This window comes from Melospiza georgiana, chromosome 1, assembly GCF_028018845.1.
Source record: "Melospiza georgiana isolate bMelGeo1 chromosome 1, bMelGeo1.pri, whole genome shotgun sequence".
NCBI classification, from domain to species: Eukaryota; Metazoa; Chordata; class Aves; order Passeriformes; family Passerellidae; genus Melospiza; species Melospiza georgiana.
Window position 1 is genome coordinate 53,297,987 of NC_080430.1, and position 21,127 is coordinate 53,319,113.

The 21,127-nt window shown below is 42.1% G+C and overlaps 1 protein-coding gene across 1 annotated transcript in view; it reads left to right on the forward strand.

The window, feature by feature from the left end:
• Window positions 1-1,372: 1,372 nt before the first annotated feature.
• Window positions 1,373-21,127, forward strand: part of GLI3 (GLI family zinc finger 3) — a 206,734-nt gene continuing 186,979 nt past the window's right edge. Inside the window, exons 1-2 of the mRNA XM_058032310.1 lie at window positions 1,373-1,441; window positions 16,099-16,261. Of these exons, the coding sequence (XP_057888293.1) occupies window positions 16,138-16,261 (124 nt within the window). The 5' untranslated portion in view covers window positions 1,373-1,441; window positions 16,099-16,137. The remainder of the gene's footprint in view (window positions 1,442-16,098; window positions 16,262-21,127) is intronic.

Sequence of the window (21,127 nt, forward strand, 5' to 3'; positions counted from 1 at the left end):
TCCAAATGCAGCTGGAGCTCGGGTACCTTGCTAAATAGCATGTATCAGTAACAAACTTTTACTTGGCTGTGTGTTGTGAGCCAGGTTATGAACAAAAGTGCATATGAAGCATCTGACATTGTGAGGGCAACAACTTATATATATATATATATACACACAAACACACATACTTTTCCTGAGAGCCAGTCCCACCTTGTGACTTGAAGGAAAATGGTTGTGGTAATGTTCATTTACAGTTTCTCAGACTTTATTAATATCAGGAAAGCAATCTGCGGAACTTTAAAAAGGCAAGGTGTCTTGTCAGGACACATCATTTCCTGAAGGATGGAGATACAGGAACCAAGGGCACCCTAGTTCCTGCCATTTCTGAACCGCAGCATGCTGCTGTGAGAAACCTGCTCGCAAGGAGCCCGGGGGAAGAAGGGAGATGAGGGCCAAGGCGGGAGGCAGCGGAGAGCCCTGTTTGGTAGGGTGAAGGCCGGAGGAGCCCGGCAGGGTGCTGGGGAGGCTGGCAGGTGGGCTGGGAAAGGAGGAGCCGGCGCAGGCATCACCGCCACTCGTTCCCTCGCCCAAGCACTAGTATTTTTCCCCCAAAAGAGCTATTTTCCGGCGTCACATGGCTTAGGTGAAACTTTCCTTGAAGTCTTTCAGTCAAGTCAGCCTGCGGCGCCAGAGCAAACGCGAGCCCAGAGCCGCAGCACTGGGAGAAAACCCAGGCGAAGGGCACATTTCCCCCCGCAAAAGCCCTGAATTTTTGGCGGGCGGGAGAACGGGGTGTCCGAGGCATCGGTGCGCGGGAAACGGGGCTGCAGATGCAGGCTGAGCTGAAGGATGGAGTGGGAGAAGAGGGAGAGGGAGGAAGCGCGACCCGAGGCGGAGGGGCCGCTCCGGGGGGGCTGCGTCGCCCCGCGCTGCCTCCTGCCTGTGGGCGGGGTGTCGCCGCCCTTGGGCCGCCGCCGGGGCGGGCCGGGCCGGGCCGGGGGGATGGCGGGGGAGGAGGAGGAGGAGGAGGAAGGGGGGAGCGGGGGTGTCATGCCGAGAGCTCGCGTCGCAGCCCGGCAGGCCGCGGCCCGACCCGCACCCCGGGGCGCAGCCCTCCGCCGCTCCCTCAGGCAAGCGGCCCCGCTCCCCGCCGGGCCCGGGGCACCCGCGCCCCGGCAGCAGCCAGCCGCGTCCCGAACGGGCGGAGGGAAGGGGGGAAGGAGAGCGGAGCCCTCTCCGCCGCTCAGAGGAAGGGGAGGGAATGGGGAAAGTTTAGTGGAGGGTGTTTGAATCGGGAGTTATCCCTAAAGAGCCTTTCCCCTGATCTGATCCAGAGGGCAGCGCTGGGAGGAGGGGGCGGCGACGACGAGCAGCCCTGCAACATCTGTAAAACTTGAAGGAGGCGGCGGAGAGGAGCGCGCGAGCCGGAGAAAAGCGAGAGGGACAACTTTTCCGACACGTGAGTACCTCGGCGCGATGTGTTTGTTCCCCTCCTTCGGTGGCTACGCCGAGCCAAAACAATGCGGGGCGGTGGCGGGGCTGGAGGGGACGGGCGGCACGGGACGGGACGGAGGGGTTCCCCCTTCTCTACAAAAACTGTTTGGTACCAGGCGGTGGATTTGGGGATACTTCTTGTTTTTTTTTTTTTCTTTTGCTCCCTCTCTTCTTTTGCTTCTTTTTCTCCTCCCCCCCGTTCTTTTTGTTGAACCAAATCAGAAATGTCAGTCAGTGCGAGTGAGTCAGAAGGGATCAGATTACAAGATCACTGAAACTGATGTCGGACCCGCGCACACACACCCCCACACGGAGGCAGAGGCGCGGGCTGCTCCCCGCGGGAGGCGGGCAGGGATAAAACAACCACCACCAACACCCGCCGGCCCTCCTCTGCCGCCCCCGTCCCGTCTGTGTCCCGTCCCGTCCCCCTGCCCCGCGGGATGCCCGCCGGCCGCGGCGGGGGCCGGCCCCGCTAGCCGCGGCGGCGGGGGAGCGGCGCGGGGACGAGCCGGCGGCCCCGGCCCTCGCCCATGGGCAGCGCGGGGGCTCGGCGGCAGCGGCGGCAGGTACGTACCCACTTGGGCGAGAAGTTCTTTGTTCCCCGGCTCTACTCCGGGCCACTTTCTTGGCGTCTGCCAGCGCTCCGGCCCCGCTCCCGGCCCCCTTCCCGCTTCCCTAAGTTGGAGGCGGGGGTCAAGGGGGACCGAGGTGTCTAACCCCCAAAATGGCTGTCACGGAGCGCGGGAGCCGAGGGCGCGGGGCGAGGCGGGGGCAGTCCCCGCTCCGGGCCGGGCTCGGCCGGGCACGTCCCGCGGCAGAGCTGCCGATGTGCGGGCGACAGCTGCTGCTTTATTTCCACCCCCTTCTTTCTCCTCGCCCCTGCTCCCCGAGCGACTCCTGGGGGTTTTCACGCCCGTGCGGCGGGAGGCCGGCACAAACTTCGCAGGGGGAAGGCGAGAGGAGCGGGGGAGAATCCGCTGTGACATCTGGCGGGGCGGAGGGGCGCCCGGGGGTCGTCGTTCGCTGCCGGCTGCTCCCGGCGAGGAAGGGGCCGGTCGGGTGCCGGTCGGGGGCCGCGGGGGTGCCGGCCGTGTCTGCTCCGAGCAGAGCGGCGCTGGGCCCGCTCCGCGCCGCCGCTGGCACGGCGTCAGGCGGGGGAGCGGGGCGGCGGGACGGGCCCGGGCGGGAAGAGCGGGGCGGCTGCCCCACGGGAGCTGCTCGGAGCCGCCCCGGGCCGGCACCGTGGCCCGGCCGTGCGCCGCCCAACTTTGGAGGGTTGGGAGCAGAGCGTGCCCTCCGCGGTTCCGATTGTCCCGTGGAGCCGGTGGGGTGTTGGCGCAATTCCCGCGCCTTCGGACGGGCCCGCCGGCTCGCAGCTGCTAGCGCCCGCTCCCCAGCCCGCGCACCACGTGAAGAGAAAAGGTAAAAGGAAACACACGCCCCTCGCTCCCCATCTCACTCCCCAGTTTTGTTTTTAACCCTCTGGTGCGTAGTTTTTATCCGGTCCTGCGGGTGCGGTGTCCGTGGCCTTCTGCCAGTTTGTATGTAGATATATTTATGTAAAACATTTTCTCCCAGCTCCTTGCCAGCTGTTCCACATTTTCCAGCTGCCACTTCAGTTTGAAATGATGGACTGTACGGATCTCAAAGAGCCTTTTAGTCAGAGGTACGGATAGCTGTCTGTTTGATACACGGTGTCACGTTTTAGAGGCTACTTCACTAAAGGAGCATTAAGTAGCGACCCACGGCAAAATGCTCCTCTTCCTCGCGCCCCTGCTACTTCCCGCTTCATTTCCAAGCCTCAATAAACATGATTTTTTAAGCTTCAGCGTGCAGACTTCGTTTCTTTTGTGTGCGTGCTACAGAAAAACTTGGAAGCTAAATTTTCCAGAGGCCTCGAGACATGTGGCTGATTAAACCAACAAACATTTTTAGGAGGGCACGGTTGCCTCTCTGTCTCTCTGTGCTATAGGTATCTGTTTTGAAATCATTTAAGTCACTGGAATAGTGAGAAATAACTATTTCTCACTATTCATTTCACAGTGTTTCTCTGTTTTCCAAAATTGTTTTTGGTGTGGTGTTCTACGAGATTATGGATTGAAATGTGCCAGAACTGGTCTTAAGTAGTTTGAATATTTGTGCAGTTGCATTGTAATTTGGGAAGGTGCCTCACTGATTGATTCCTATAATTATTTCATTTGGGTCCTTTATTAAAAATTGATAATGATCTGACAGTTTCTTAATTATATATGTCATGATTATTTTGAAGGAAGACAAATGCAGTGTTTTAAAAGTATTGTAACCTTAAAATGTAAAAATTGCCATCTTCACAGCACTGTATTTCAGTCGTGGAAATATATATTAAAAGTAATGGTGAATGAGTTTAGCAGTGTAAACTGTAGGCAGCCTCTTGAGAGTTTGTTTATATAAGGAAGGTTTGGGTATAACTAGCTAGTATGTAAATACTTTCAGTTTTGTGTATAGCCCAATTCTAAAAGCATAAATAATAGTAACTATGAGAGAAGACTATTTTAAGAAGAGGGAATTATTTCTTTAAAAGCAGGATTATTTGATTCTGAATGAGTAGGAAGAATGAGTAAGAAAAGGACTCTCTCGGTGTATGTGTATTCTTTTAAGCAGCAGTGGAAGCAAAACTGTGGCTTGAGGTGCCAAAATGAATGCACTCTTGCATTCTGGTAACAGCATATGGTTTTCAGCAGGACATGATGTTTTCCAAAGCTTTTCTGTAGAAGTACTGCAAAACAAAGATATCACCTGCATTTTCCTGCGTAAGTGGAGCAACATTTTTTGGCTTGAGAAGGTGTGCAGTGGCCAAGAAAGAGTTATTACTGCTATACCTAATCATCAGTTGTTTTCAACAGTTTTCAAACACAAAACCAGTTTGTAGCTAAGAAATTAAAGTATCAATGGCTCTAAATTATTCTTTTTTTTTTTCTGAATAGTGTTGGAAAAACCAAAATACTCAAGTTTGGAGACGTCATTATAATTTGTTCATCTTGCAGATTACTCGAATTTTTAACAAGATTAATGTATGCACTGATATTGACCCATGAAAGTTTCAGTTACACTTCCTGCCTCGTTGTGGGGAATGCTATTCAATTACCTGCACTCCTGTAGTGTCTTTGAATTCTAGTCTGCACATTAGAGGAAGGAATGGCATATTTTTGTGTTGCAGTCTTAGTGAAAAGTTAGTCATCTTTTGCCTGATAAATAAGGAATTTGAGGGCTATTAAAGCAGGGTTTATTTCAGGTTATGGAAGGAGGCATTTAAATGATCAGCGTTGCATGTGTTCCACTGTATGGGGACAGAAATGTACAAAGAAAAAGCAAACTTGAAGGAAAAGTGAATCAACGAGTCATGAAATCCTCAGGAAAACCTTAGTAATGGAATGTTAATGCTTTTAGACTATAGTAGATTACCTTAAAAGTCAGGCTTTTCTTCTTTATGCAGTTGTTGTAAATCCCTAGCTAAAGAATACTTTGAAGAAAGCTTTAGTTTTTCTGGCACTCATATTCTGTAGTAATTCTGGTTGTTTTGGAATATTCAAGGTATTTTCTGCCAACTTGCAGTTAGGCAATTAAAATGCTAAAATGGCTACAGAGGAAGCTTTTTATTCAACAAAAGGTTCAGCTGTAATAATGATTTCAAGTTGTCTTTTAACCACAGGTTTTATAGACATCCTCCCTTTAGACTCTGTCATTTTTATAAGGGAATTGATTTGTTATACTTTAAAATCAAATAAAATGAGACAGAATAAACAAAAATAGGCCATGGGTGCTGCTGCAAACTTTGCAAGTTCTTTCAGTGCATTTTTCATCTTTACTTTTATTTGATAGGTCTGTGAAATAGAGCTGTAGACTGGCAGACTTTAAATGAAATTTCACACTTTGATGATTTTTTTTAAACTTTGATATATTGACAGCAAAAGGAGCTGCAAAGCTTTTATATAACTTGAGCAGTAACGCCAAGCAGCAGTCAAACGTCTCTATGCATTTGTGTTTAACTGCAGAAGAAAAACATGTCCATGGGCAGTAGAGGGTTCTTATCAACTCCCTAATCCCAGATCCCAGCAAACCTTGAGGGCATGCCTCAGATCTTGCTGAAATCATTGTAGACTCTCACAGTTTGCAGATTAAATATGCTATGTGTTCCTGGCTCCAACAACAGTTTTATGAGCTCACTAAGCTTCCTGTTTTAAGATCCTTTTCAGAAGTTTTTAGGAGCTGCTAAGGGCGATGCTGTCTATGGCAAGTGGTACTTGTTAATTTAGGGACACTTTAGGTATTTCATTCTGTCTGTAAAAAGAGCCAAAATTGCTATTTTCAAATTAGAAGTCGAGTTGCACCGAAAAAAAGGAACTCCTTTAAAGAGGGATTCTGTTGTTTTAATGTGTTTGTCAGTACACAAGGTGACAAAGTTTATAAGAGGCTTGATTTGGTTTATGGGGCTCTTTAAAATGAGACTTTTTCAGTTGTAATTCTAAGCACAATGCAGATTTTAGTACATAATTTCTGAGCCTCTTTTAACCAATTGTGCTTGTAGCAGCTCATTAAACATACCTTTGAAGTTCTTGTTCTCCTTTACGTCTCAAAGAAGGGAAAATATATTCTGCCAAGAATGAATTTCAGTGAATCAGGTGGTTAACCCTGGGATTTGTTGACCCTTCTGAATGTATGGCCTCCCCCTCACATTTAGAGTCTGGTCTTTTCTAGGTGCCAAATAGTTAACTCTTATATTTTATTCACTGTAATCATGTTTATGTATTCGGTGTAATAGTTTTAATTAAAAAGGAAAATACTTATTGTCCAACATCATGTGTCATATTATTCCCGAGAGAACTTGAGCCAATTTTGTGCTTAAAGGTTATTCAGTGAATGAAATTTTGAAAGCCCATTTGTCAAGGTATGGCACGGTTTCTGTTCGTTTTCAAGCCCCAAATTCATTGTCCGCATGGCCCAGTCATTAGTCAGCAGTGTATTAGTGCTGCCTTCAGGCAATGCTGCCCGGCACTTCTTCGCACCATTGTAGCTCTAAAAGTGTACTCTGCCGACTGCTAGAATTACTGCTCTGATTTCCGCTTGGCTGGCTTCGAGGTAAGTCCCCTCCCTACCTTCCAGCTCACTCTAATCCCTGCTTTCTTTTAAGGCTGCTTTCTTCAGAGATTTAGGGGAAAACTTTCTTAAAGATTGTGCTGGCATCATACTGTGGTTTTGTTGTGGTATACTCTGAACATGTAAATTGTACCTGCCTTACCTTGAAAGTGTATTAAATTGGCTGCTTATCTGAAGAGTTGGTTTCTCTCTCTTTAGGAACAAAATAAGAAATGAGACAACACACTGATGTTAAAAACCCCTGCAAGGTTATTTAGATTACAACAAGGGACAAAGAAATTGGGATAGAATGTGTTTGTCTCTAAATAGTTGCTGGATGTCAGAACTGATAATATCAGAATCCACTACAAGGAGATCTGATTGAATAATTTTCTTAGCTGAAGTTGCCACTCAAATGTCAAGTTATTTTTTTACACTGATCATCAAGATGATTAGGCCTTTAAAATTTTTTTAAAATTTTTATTGATGCTCAGAACGTTGCTGTATTTTTTTGGCATCTGATATTTAGTTCAGGGTAAAGTACCCAACAGACCTTTTGGTGGTTTAGAGCTGAACTTTCCCCAGTAGTGTTTGCTGCTTTGTATGAGACTCTGTTTTCTTTGCATACAAATCTGTTAGTGTCAAGAAAATCAACTGCATGTAAAGAATACATCATCCAGCTGCCCAGAGAATGAAGCCTTCATTAGATAAGATGTATGAATACCTGAAACTGAAGAGTCAGAAACACAGATCAAGTTAGTGTCAGTTCAGTACGCTGTTCTGAGCCGTGGATATTAAAATGAAATCCAAGCACTACCGATTCTTTACTGTCAGGATGTAGTTTGGTGGCGTTTTGCTTGACTCTTCAATTTACTATTTCTAGGAAAATAGTACATCTATATAATTCTGTGATTACACTGTTTTAACAAGGACAATGGATTGTGAAGTGGATTGTGCATTTGTAATGCAGCAATTCAGAGTGGTGCCGTTGTGTTTTGTCAAGTTACAATAACACGAAGGAATCATGATGAAATTTTCCTGCTGTTATGAGACAGGTGTAAAACCTAAAGTAAACTTTAAAAGCTGAAGATAAAGTTTTATAAAGTACCTTTCACACTTGAAGTTCTTCCTGGATATATGGAGATTTCTTCGCTCTTTTACATGTTAAAACATCTGTGTTGGGTTAGAACATGAAATTCTGGATGAAGGCATCCCTTAACCTGAGAATGTGCTGAGGACATAAACAGGATTCCAGGAATGGGACTGTGATCAAAACATGGCACTTTCAAAAAACATTCTACTTGATTCCTTTGATCTTGTTTTAAAATGCTAATTGTAAAATATGGAATACAGTCTTTTCTTCTTTCATTTGCATATCATAAGTTGGGAACAGAAGGCACATCTTTGCAATAGATGTACATTAAATACATTCTTCCTTGAGCTCAGTTCCTGTAAAGATTGACATTGATATATAGATCTAGTTTTGTTTCTAAGGAATCTTTCATCTGTTGGAATTGATGAGATAAAACAAAAAGTGTGAAGAAAGTGGTCATTTCACTGGAATGTTGAGTTCCAGTACTTGAAATTAGAGTATTTCTGCATTTTTCTGTCAAAGTTGTAGTGACTACTTAGTTGACTGTGGTGCAAAGCACATCCATTGCAGATGTTTGTAATTTACTTTACCAAACTAAGAAGGCAAAGGCAAGAAGACAAAGAAAAAAACAGCCTGACAGTGTTGTCACCATAAGAATCCTAGGAACAGTATCAGCAGAGAAAGTCATAGAGTTATGTTATCCACACAGCAACTCTTGCTGTTGTCTCCCTCCCTGTTCTCTAAGAATATTCCTGGCCTTTCAGATCTTGAGCATATGAATGAACCAAAATCCAGGTTGCATAAAACAAATGTATTTCCAAAGGAAGTCACTGCACTGTTACTTAAGTTTGTTTTGGATTTAGTGCTGCTGAATTCCTGAAGAAAGACGGGCAAAAACAGTGTGGGCTTGGTAGGGAAGTTTGAAGTGTCGCCCCTCATTGTAACCTATTGCTACAAACAGTGCAGTCCACAGGAGATTTTTTTTCCTTCTCCCTGTGCTAATTCTTTTACAGCTAATCTTACTTTGACATAATTATTAGAGTTTTTCCTGCTGCAGAATTTGAAGCACAAGAACAAGTAGGATTGCAAAACAAGCAGTACCACAGCTTATTCTGAATTTCTGAGGAATATTAGGTAGTTTAATTGGAAGGAGTTCTGATCCTCCATGGTAAGTGCATTACTAGTTTTAGACATGCCCCCCTCCCCAAATATATTGAAATATTTGCAGATTTGAAAGGTATGTAGCACTTTCTATTTTGTAAGAAATAAACTTTATTCTTTCCATTGTATTTAGACAGTTTGTAAGAAAGTCAAAAAAGGAATAAAGAAAACCCGAGACCATGTGATTAAAATAACAAATGCTTAAATGCAGAGTTAATGACCTGATTTGTTTTGTTTTTATTGTGGGGTTTTGTTCGTTTATTTTTCTTAAGGTTTAGTTCCTTATTGTAAAGACTCTCAGACAGTGAATTCATGATAAAATTTTACCTCAGAGGATATATCATATCTGAATTGTAAAACCACTAAATCTGGGCTCTGTCTCCCTCAGCTTTATGTTGCATGTTCCCGAACAGCAGCTTCTGTGAGAGATAGACTAGTTGGAGATGGACAGTTCGACCTGAATTCTTCAGTTGTTAACCAGGTTCAGTTCTGTTTGTTGAGTGTGAAAATGAATCATCTCTTTCCTGGCAAAAATCTGTTTTCTTTAGATACAGGGTTTAATCTGTTAAAGTAATAGTTTTAATTGGGGTTATACATCAGCTTTTTAAATCCAAGAAACAAAAGTAGATGTAATCTACTTGTAAGGCTGTGTGGTTGATGTGTATTTAAAGCAACTGAGCTGGTGCCTCAGTAGAAAGTGCCACTTATTGATACTATTGTATGTGTATGTTAAAATAATTTCAGAACTTTTAGGTAGCTGAGTTTATCTGTAGCTGAAATACGTAAGCAAATATTTAATACCCCTGGAGTCGAGAGACTCTTACAATCAAGCAGTAGTTCAGTGTACACTGTAGAGTATTTTCTCACTTAGGATCTTAATCACAAGGATGCTAATAGCACTGGTTTGCCTAGCTGATTGCCTTTGTGTTTGTGATCCTCCGTTATTGTTGCCACAAGCTATTTAACCTATCAGGAGCAGATCAGGGCAGATCAGATCGTCGTTAACCAGGCTTTAGGTCTAGTTGTTTTTCATTCTTTATGGGTGAAAGAAATCAAAGGAAAGGAACAAGGAAAAGACAGCAGAGTAATGAATTTGGAAAGATTGTATTAATAAATGTTGTATCTCTTAACTTAGGGTATTTTTCATTCTGTCAAGCAATTTTCTTTCTTTCTTTCTTTCTTTCTTTCTTTCTTTCTTTCTTTCTTTCTTTCTTTCTTTCTTTCTTTCTTTCTTTCTTTCTTTCTTTCTTTCTTTCTTTCTTTCTTTCTTTCTTTCTTTCTTTCTTTCTTTCTTTCTCTCTTTCTCTCTTTCTCTCTTTCTCTCTTTCTCTCTTTCTCTCTTTCTTTCTTTCTTTCTTTCTTTCTTTCTTTCTTTCTTTCTTTCTTTCTTTCTTTCTTTCTTTCTTTCTTTCTTTCTTTCTTTCTTTCTTTCTTTCTTTCTTTCTTTCTTTCTTTCTTTCTTTCTTTCTTTCTTTCTTTTCACTAGTGTGTTTATAGATCATGCATGTAACTGAAATGGAGATAGGTATTGTGAAATGGAACATACCTCTCCCCCCGCAACTGATTGTTTCTTGTGGTTTTATGATGTGGATATAAGACTCTTTGTGCTGTTTATATTAGTCTTACTGTGAGTAGTTGTCTCAACAGGGAGGAACCTAAATAAAGTTTACCCTGGAGTAGTTAATGAAGGTTGCAGAATTCTGGTTTAGCTTACAAGGAATTAGGAGAGAATAAAACTATTCTAAAAATATACAGGTTAGTTTCTATAGCTATTACAAAAGTGGTGAGATATAGCAAGAGGTTAATGTTACATTTGGGAGATATTTCTTAAAATGTCTGAGCGCTTGAACATTTTTCATCAGGTTCTGTCAGTGGTAACTTTGTCAGTGCAGCTTTGCCAGCAGGTTTGATAGAAAGCAATACTGAAATCTAGGTGGGTTTTGGAAGTTAAATGTACCTGAATCAAGCCTGTATAAGTCAGTATGAAATAGCTCCCATATAACAGCTTAAGATTGTCTCATATAAATTTTGCATTTGAATGTAGCTGAACAAGATGCATTTTTTATCCTTAAATAATCCCAAGGAACGGTGCAACCCTTGTTGATAAAATTGATAAAGGGTCCTTTATGGTTGAGAGAGACTGTAATTTCCTGATTGTTCTTCATGCCTCCCCTTGTGTTTTTCACTTTCTTACAGTTGTGCTGTTCAAGATGTATTGTATCCCCAAAGACTGCTTCCAGTAGTGTGGATCAAAGTAGTACCTATGAACACCCTAACTACCCAGAGTCATTTCTGAAAAATTAAACATGCTATGTTTGCTTGCACGCTGATTGGGGCACTCTGGTTGCTGATAGCAATCAGTATGAACTTCCCTACTGCTGATGTAATGATGATGAATGCTGTGACACTGCTATTTCAGACAGCTCTTCTCAGCGGATGCAAACCACTTGTTAATGAATTGAATACAACTATAGCAGCATCAAGTAAAACAGGGAAAGGTTTTACTTGTTTCTTTTTTATTTTTTTAATTCAATATGTTAAAAGATACTCCTCAAAAATTAAAATAAAGCAAAGAAAGGCAGAAGGTTTAAGTTCGCAAGAACCATAAACCAGTCTTAGCATGCAAATTGAGAATTTTAAATGCTTACACTTCAGCACTTTGACCAAAGCAAGCAGTCTTGTTGAAGTCAGTGAGCCTATTCCTAGCAATAAATATCTGGTCTTTAAAATTAATGTATGCAGTATAAATAAAATTACTTGAAAAGTAGTTCAGAGAAGAGAAGTGATACAGAGTGAAGATTTCTAGGAGAATTGAAATGTGTGTTCAGAAAGGATCAAGTTTCTCGTTCTTCCAAGCACAGGGCTGCTCCACTGGTTTTGGTTGGTTTATACTGTAAGTGAATGAACAAAGAGATGTGGTGAGTTTTTTCTTCCCCAGCATATTAATATAATCATTTTTACTACTATAAGGCACAGTTTTATAACCAACATACATAAGGACCAGAAATTACATAATATTAACTTACTTGAAAGATTTTTTTTGTTCTAAATAAGTTTTTTTGTTCTAAATAAGTATTGTGATTTATTGACACTCCTTTTAAAAGAGACAATTTTCCTCATTTAATTAGTTCATTCCAGTAGCATGTTCCTAAAATACTTCCAATATAATATGCAACTGGGGAAGGTTTGCATTTATATTTTAAAAAGAGGAGACACACCTGCAGGCAGGTTACTGTTTTGAGAAGGATTAGATTTAAAATGGGGATCTGGAATTAATTGTGGAGTGGGTTCAGGCTTTAGGGAAATTACAAAAGGTTCAAGCATGGTTGAATGGGAAAAAGCCACAAATGTTTGCTTTGGGGAAGGAATGTTTATCCCTCTATTTACCTATGGAAGTTCAGGCTTTTGCCCATATACTGTTATAGCATTTTCTTGCCTTTCATATGCACATGGAAATGCTGGATAACCAATGAAACTCGTTTTCAGGTTTTTTGAAAGTGGGACTCCTTGCTGGGAATAGATACAGATTGTCTCTGGCCTGGAGGCTGGAACAGGAAAGTCACTGACCCACACACTGGAGAGAGAGAGACACATACACCCTAATATAAACCACTTTGTGTTTTAGTGTGGAGATGATGCCAGGCTGTCTGATTTTTAGAATGCTTTTTGAAAGGGGTTAACAACCAGTAGAAAAAAATCTTTACATAACCCTGGACTTTTTTTTTTTTGGTGAACTGCAGCTCCCATATTTTGGTACCGTTTCTCAGAGAAAATAAAAATCAACCAAATTTAAGGAGAATGATTCTAGAAGATGTGTGTCTGGCTTGTGTTTTCAACTTAGTCTTAAGATAGTCTTCAGGACAAAAAAAAAGATTTTTGGGGCACCACATTGATGGAGATGTGATGTCTGCTTCCCTGAGGGGTATGCTTGACAAAACATAACAAGCCACATCCCTCTAATTATTAGTCCTGCCATCTCTTCTGGCCTTCCATGCCTCCCAGCCATGCACACCACTGCTGGTGCACCACTGGGGTTTGCTGGATCTGCAGGAATTCTTGCAGGTGTCTGTGCCACATGTTTGTGTGGTGTGTGTGTGTGTGTGTGTGTGCGCGCAGGTTGGGAACAGAGGAAGGAAGGCACAGGAGGAAAGGCCTGCAGCCCCAGGGCCGTTGGCTCGTGGTGCAGGGTGCAGAGCTGAGTAAGAAAGTTTAGTCTTGTGGTGTTCCCTCTTTCATTCTGACATGAATAAAAGCAGCCTTCTAATGTAAACTGAGTAGACATGAACCAGAACAGATGAACCAAGAGCAGATGTTTATATTACGTCTTGGCCAGTTCTGCAGTTTTCTGTCCAAAAATTTAAGTGCTGCTTTAGGCCTCTGTTCTGTACTGCGGTCCACACCAGGTAGCATAAAACAGAGAAGTGATAGAAACTGATGAAGAATGTGGAATTCTGTCTGCTATTCTTTCTTCCAGTAAAGAAGATCACCCCAAAGCACCAGAAAAATCTCATTGGCAGGGTATTGGGGAAAGAAATAAAATAGTCAAGAGAATGGATGATGTCAGTCTGACCAGCCACACGTTGCTCTTGAATTGCCGATGACCCAAAGATGCTTTTTATGAGATTAAGGACATGGTAACTCCTTAAAGTACCTGCATTACCTTCCTTTTCTGAGAAGTGGTAGGATCAGTTTGTAATGGAGGTACTGCCATGATGGAGAGGGGAAGGAGATGGAGATAAGTGAGGAGGTGGGGATAAGTGAAGGCTCCTTGCACATACCTGCATAGACATCTGTATGGCAGGAAGCAGTGGAACCACTTCAGATACCTGTCATCATTTTTGTGATCTCTTCCCAAATGTTTCATGCCACTCTGCTGGCCTTGTGGAGGCAGAGTATGTGGCTTCTTCCTTTCTAGTTGAATAGGGAGTTTAATTGCTTCCTTTCATGATTTTAAGTCAAAATCAACATGCTTGTGAACCAAGGACCAAACAAAAAGGGGGATGAGTTCTGCAGCTTTATCTTGCAAGTTTTCAAAGTCATACTCTTCGGTGTAAATGAAGATGCCACCTCAATAGCAGTCCTGGCCCTTAGATGGCAATGGAAGAAAAATAAACAAAACTGAAGACGTATAGCATTTTAGTTCCTTCAGAGATGCATAGAAAATAATTAATTTGAGAGAATGGTTGTTAGTCAGGAGATAGGAGGGTACATTGAGGGACTGACTCATGCAGTAGTTGGAAGCTGAGTAGAGGCAGGTTTTGGTGTTTATGTTTTAGAGAAAATAAACATCTTTCTCTCAGTGTGGGGTGAGCAACTTGGCAGCAGTGTCAGCCTTCCCCCTCTCTACTACTGCAAGAGACTGAAAAGCTAGATATTCAAGCTAAATGACTAAACTGGGGATGCCCTCGCATGAGGTGTGCAAAGGGGAAGAGGAAGAAGTTATATGAAAAATTTGGAAAGGTGCTGTTTACAAAGTTCACTTGAGATCTCTCTTCAGGAGCCTTGTCCATGGCTGGGTAGAAGTCAGGGCTGTTGCAAGTTGAGTATTGTTAGATCTCTCCTACTCTGCTTGGAGACACCTGACATTCCCCTTAGTGTTTTGGTAGGAAGTTGTTTCACAGATCACAATATTATTTATAGCACTTTCACAGATAGATCTTGAGAGTAGTCTTACAAGTCCTCTTCTGTGGCAGGCAGAGCTTTGTTAGTCCTGTTTTTAGCAATCAAGAAACTGAAGGGAAGAAAAATACCTTGTGAAAGCTTAGACAGTAGGTCAGTGGCAGAGAGTCTCTGGTATCTAGCACAGTTCCTTGGCTGTGTTGCCTGGCTAAATAATGATTCATTTAGTGATTGGGCTCTACTTTGATCCCCACTGTATAACAATGAGGCTTTGGAGTGTTTTATTGTACTATTAAAAAGAACTCCTACTAGGAAGGTGGGAAGGGGAAGGTTTATTAGACAGCTGTGTTTGTGATGAATTGGCTTTGTAGCCTTTTTTTTTTTTTTTTTTTTTTTGGTTTGGTGTTGTTTCTTTTTTGGTTTTTTGACTGTCAGAATTTGGGAAATAGGTTGCTAATATAATTATACTTCATTATACTTTGTGGCTTTTTGAAGCCCTTTTAAAATTTTATTTAAATGGTGTTCTAGAAGAGTGTGACTTCGTTCCATTTTAGACCCATTTGACTGCCAAGCAGCGTTGCCCAGAGCAGAAAACTAATTATTATTTTTGTTGTTGCATAGATTCATATTCAAACTACAAAAGTACCAAGCTATTTGGTTCTAAGTATGGTGTGTGCTGAATATTGATGATTTGCATAAAGCTAACTTGGACAGACAGGTGTGCATCAAGTTAAGCTGCAGACTGGCTCTTAATGTTTGCATCCTTCACAGCCTAAGATCCCTGCAGTCTTGGGGCCTGGTGTGCCTGCACTGCTGTACAAGCAGTGATACCCTTTTGCAAGTTTTTGGGCTTCTCGTATTTCCATCAGGAATGTAAAATATCTGAGAAGAGGCAGAAATTATTTGCGGGGATTAAATGAGTATATCACTGGAGATGACACTGAGAACATCCAGGAAAGTCAAAATAACCAGATACACACCTCTACAGAGCTTTCTGTTTCCAGCGTTTTCAGGCAAAAGAAAGTGATCTCATTATCTGCCACCAGCAATAGTGTTTGTCTTTCCCTGTGGTTTTCGGGGTGTTTTGCCAATACAATTTTGTTTGAGTTAGATTTCTGAACAAACAAAGGGAGAGATGTTTACATGAGTAACAAGGTGTAGAGATAGACAGGATAATTCCTGAGGCAGTGTGTTCCAACACCCTGAATGTTGAAATTTAAATATTTGGCTTCTAGAGTCAACATGAAGGTCTGTCTTGATTTTCTTGATTTTTTTTTTCCTTTTTTGCCTTCTTCCAAAATGCTCTGGGCAGAAGAGAAAAATACTGTCCTTTTTTCCTTTTGGATCCATTAAAACCCCACAAAATTGAAAAAAAAATGGACCTACCTATGCTGTTTGAACAGCATAGTGGTTTCTGATGCTGATTCTCTTTAAAGGCAAACATGCCTAAGTTTTAGTGCTAGTATTTCTTTAAATTCCTTAGGAATTCATGCATGCAAACGTGATTTGATGAGCTTACAGAACTGTGAACTGCTAATTCAGTTGTGCTCCAGGCTCTTCTTCAGGTGAGAGGGGTGAGAAGACTTGGGCTAAGCTTTCAAACAGTCTTTAGAGTTTATGACTCTTGTTTCATTCAGGTATTAGTGCAAGGAGAGCTGAAGTAATGAGAAGTCATCATGGAGGCGCAGTCCCATAGCTCTGCCACAACTGAGAAGAAAAAAGTGGAGAATTCCATCGTGAAATGCTCCAGTCGAACAGATGTCAGTGAGAAAGCTGTTGCCTCCAGCACAACTTCCAATGGTGAGTAACAGCAGGGATTTACTAGCAGCCAAACCTACAGTAATTTTATGTTCTCTGCATTCCTTGTGAATTGAGCATTTGCACCTGGATCAGTGTTTGTTCTACAGAAAGGCTAAAGAAAATGAACAGAGGAGGGGTGGTGGTGTGGAAAGTGGTAGGATACAATAAGGCCTGTTTTGGCGTCAGGCGTAGTCTCTTTCTTCCAGATGTTCTAATTTGAGATGTAAATGTGCTAAGTTATTTATTATAGGAACTTCCTGGTTTTGGCGTTTTGGAAATTGTCTTGATTAGCCTGGCAAGGCCTGCAAGTGCTTTGCATTTGGCCATTGACATCTCTTACACTAGTTAGGTAATTAGTTATTACTATAGAGACAGAAGTAGGTCTGTCAAAATTAATGGCAAAGGGTTTTTTGTTTTTCTTTTCTTTTACAAATAAACTTCCTTCTCAGAAAGCGCTGTCCCACCCTGTCCCACCCAACCAAAGTCCTTTAATGCCCAGAACAAAACATTAAGCTAAGTGTGTATTCTCTGGTGGATTAATTTCAAAGTTGTGAATGTACAGCTTGTAGATTTGCAAAACTGGAGTAGTTTGCTTAATTCTCCCCAGAGAATATATCTCAGTTGACAATTTTACATATTCCCTGCCTCTCAGAAGAGTGTAAGCTAACCCGGCCCTAGTCCTTTTCATTGTTTGGTGTAAGAGGGCTGAGCATATTGGTTCCTACTAATGCAAAGCTCCTGTTGCATTAGAAAAGAAAATTGCTTGAAATCGTGTGGGCAGACCTATGGATTTTGGATAGTTGTGGAGTAACTGCTAAAACTGCTATTTTTTTAAAAAACGGTCTAGTTATGGTGAGAAGTAGAAATTGCCTTTCTGTATATTTTGTGGTCCTGGTGTATTTCTGGCAAAACATTTTCAGTTCACACTTTCTGTTTTCATCATGCTCACTTATCTGGGCTTGTGGTCCTCCAGGTCAGGTTCTCACTTTGATATCTTGAATAGAGGGTTTCTGCTTTCTCAAAGAAACAGGCTATGTCCCACTAGACTACAGGAGAAAATACATGAATCCTACAGCCATACTAGAGGGGAATGTCCATGGGTCATTAAAAAATAGATGGCACATGTTCCCAGTATCCTCCTGTGTGGCTGGACTTCAGATTCAAAGCGGACTCAACACCTGCTGACCTACTAGATGGAGTTGATCCCCATGAGAGTATAAAAACCCTTGAGTCGCAATGGGAAAGGTTGCATCAGTTTTCTAAGGCATATGAAATTAGATCCTCAGCTGGTGTAAGTCAGCACAGATCCGTTGCTGTCAATAGAATTACAGTGGTTCACATTAGCTGAAGAGGCCCCCATTGTATTTTTTTTAAATTGATAATAGGATTTTCCACATTTGCCCAACTTTTCAAACAGATGCACAGTTAAACACATATGCATATTCTTTGATGTGTCAGGGGTTTGTACTCAAACATTCATCTCTGACTCTTTGGGCTAGCTTGAATGCTATTGGTAAACATTTAGATTTAGAGGGCTAAAATGAAAGCTTTCAAGATGTTTTTGCCTTATTCTGACACTGATATACCGTGTTGTCAAGTAATTTTCTTTCTTTAATGGTAGTTTTAGTTCTTAACTACATGTTTCACCTGTGGGGAGTGTTACTGCATAGCAGGGTCATCAAACTCCTAAGAGCTGGAAAGACTTCAAGTCTAATGAATGACTGTGTCACTGAATTATCTCCTACTAATGAAAGGAGATGCTAATGTAGTACACATGGGGGGCAAGGCTTGCTTTTCTTAAGTCAATGACAGTTAACTTTGTTTTCAGTGGGTGAGTGTTGGCATTGTTAGTCTTTGTATTTAAGGAAGTCATCAGGATCTCCAAGGTTTGGGTTTCTAATCTACCTTCATGCATAACAGAGACACAACGGCTTTCCAGAGATGCAGAGCTGGCCTTCAAAGGGATAAAATATTCGATTCCTTCTTTGATATGAAAAATTTCCTCTTAGTCTAGGGACTTCGTGGAGCATGTACCAAAACAAACACTAGTACTAAAACTTTAGGAACTTAAATGTAAGTTTTACTCTTGAAGTGTTTTAAAAGTTTTGCTTCTTGCAGATGTGATTGTCATGATAATGAATTTTGGTTACAGGGACAATTTGCATGAAAGCTGGAGCTTGCATTGCATTTGCATCTTTTGTTCTTTAATATTGGAATGAGTATTACTACAGGAACATCATCAGTTGCTATAAGACTCCTACAAAACATGCAGCTTTTATCGATTCAGTGCCTCTGTTTTTTTGCAAAGGGCTGTGGTAATGTTAAATGTTGTGATTTGCATTTGAATGCTCTGTTAAACAAGGTAAGGTACCCTTAAAAATAACAAAAGGACAGAATGATCCCTGCTATTCTTCTCAGAAGACTGATGTCATTGCAGAGCAACATCTGCCTATCATACCAATGTCACCTCATTATCATGTCTAATCTCAGTGCTTCTGTACTTCTGGACCACTCATGAATTAACAAAGTTTGCACGGTAAAGTTTTATTGATACCTGTCTGAGGAGTGATGTACAGACAAGTATTTTCTCAGTATCTCTCCTGTCTTCTGAAGGTCGCAGAACTTGGATCCTAAACAGATGGAAAGCTGCTAGTTGTAGCTTTTATGCAGAGTATACAGTCGTGAAGAAACAAAGAAAATGCCATTATTTCAGCAGCTCCCATAAATAAGTGACACTCCCAGGAGCAGGATCTATGTTAATATGGCGAGTGAGTGTGGAAAACTTTTAAATGATATGTTGTGCAGACTCTGTGTTGAAGAGTCTGGTGTAAACCTAGATACAAGGGAAAGAAAGTGGGAAAGGTGAGCTGGAAGGGGAGCTCATTGTTCAGTGTTAACCTGAACAATGCAGTAGAAGTTCTGAGGCTCAGACTAAGGGTGTCCTTTGGAAGGTACCAGCTGCTTTGAAGTCTCAAGCACAGAGCAGGCATGGACCACAGTTTACAAGTTTGCCCCTTCTGCTGAGTTCCTGTCAATACTTAATGCCCTAAAGATTTCTGCTGCATTCACCTGACTACAAGCTCTGTATTGCCAAGATGCTTGCAATGTGTTAGATATGGACCTGCCAGCATTTCCATTATAAACCCCTAAATTTCAGGATTTATAACTAAGCCATTAAAGTTTGCTCCCGGACAATACATGTACTGGAGCAAATTAAAACTTCTTTTAAAATACATGTGATCAAAAATTAAAAACAAAAAAATCATAATTTGTAATGACCACAATGTAAAAGGAAATGTAATAAGAAAAATCTTTGGTGCACATTAATTCCCAGTGGAACCACTCTTACTTTGTTTTAAATTCATTTTTGCAAGCTTTTGGTTTTTTTCTTCTTTGTGTTTCATTTTGTGTGTCTCAAACAAACTGCGTGCAGTTTACTAGGATTGTTCCTTTTCATCCTTTGTTTGACTGCTATATTTACAGCTAGACTAATATCCATGGGGACAAAAACTGCTTAAGAAAACTTAATTCACAAAAAGCTGTATGAGTAAAAAAGTTTGTGCTAGCGCATAAAGTAAGCTTAGTTTTGTGTTTGATGGGATTTGATAACCTCAGGCTCATCTGCTTTGGCAAGGTAATAACAACAACAAATAAATCATGTTTATGTCGTGGCTGTGCCACTCATATTACACTGGAGTAGAGGCCAGTGCCCTGGACCACCTGGCTAGCAGGGCTGTGTTGTCGGGTCTTGTCTTATATGCACATTTGTGCCACTTCTCTGGGAACAAAGCACTCTGCTCCTTACCATGTCAGAGCATGGATTTAGGTTGTTCTGAAGGTTGCTGCATGCCCACTCAGGTTTCTATCAAGTTATGCAAAGAACGGCTTTCTTAAGGGTGGTATCCATTGATAAACTCACTGCCATTAGTTCTGTGCTCCCATCGGAGAGCCTTTGTCTGGTGCTGCAGTTCACAAAACCTGCCTTGCTAGACCCTGGTGGATCATACAGTACCTCCTGTAATTTCAAGTAATTCCAGGGTTAGAAAGAAATCATCAGGTGCATGCTGGAAATGTTGCAGGAGTCTGCCCAGTGCCTTGTCTTGCTGCCTTGTGATGAATGCCTGTGTGAAGGCTCGTGCTGCTCCTCAGCTGACAGAGGAGCTGTCTGAGACCACGGCGTGCCAAGTCCATATGTCAGGCTGAGTGCTGCAGTGCTGGAGCAGAAAGCTGCCTGCTGCCATGCCCTGCCTGTGCAGCTGTGCTGCTTGCACTGGTGCAGTGCCCTCCTGCTGCCCCAGCGCCGGGAGTGGCCAGCCTTCCTGAGCATTGCAGTAAAGTCATGAACTCCAGTCTGGTGAACTTAAGCAAATGACTTGCTTTAGCCATGGGACTAGTTCTGTTTGCCCTAAGAATGTGGGTATTTGCATGCTTACAATTAGGCAGTGGCTTTAGTGCAGGCAGGCTACTTTGACTCTGCGTCCTGTTTTGCCCAACAGGACAATTTGTGAATTGGATTTATTCTTAGGGTGCTTCCTTAAAGGCATTGTTTAAAAAAGCCCTTACTAACTTCACATAGCCCTCAGCTCAATGCCACTTGTTTCTTTCACTTAATCTGTACCATAGATATAATTAACTTTTTTGTCTTAATTTCAGAAAGGTAGAGGGAATTTCTGTAAGGACTGAACTTGTAAAAGGCAAGACTGCACTTCACAGCATTGCTTGGAGAACATTAGGAAATTGTGATGCTGTATTCAAACCTGATTTATTTACTGTTTGGCTTGTGAATTTTGTTGGTGACTTGAATGCTTTCCTCTTTTGGACATTTTGGCTCAAAACTGATGTTTTTAATGTTTTATTAAAACAATG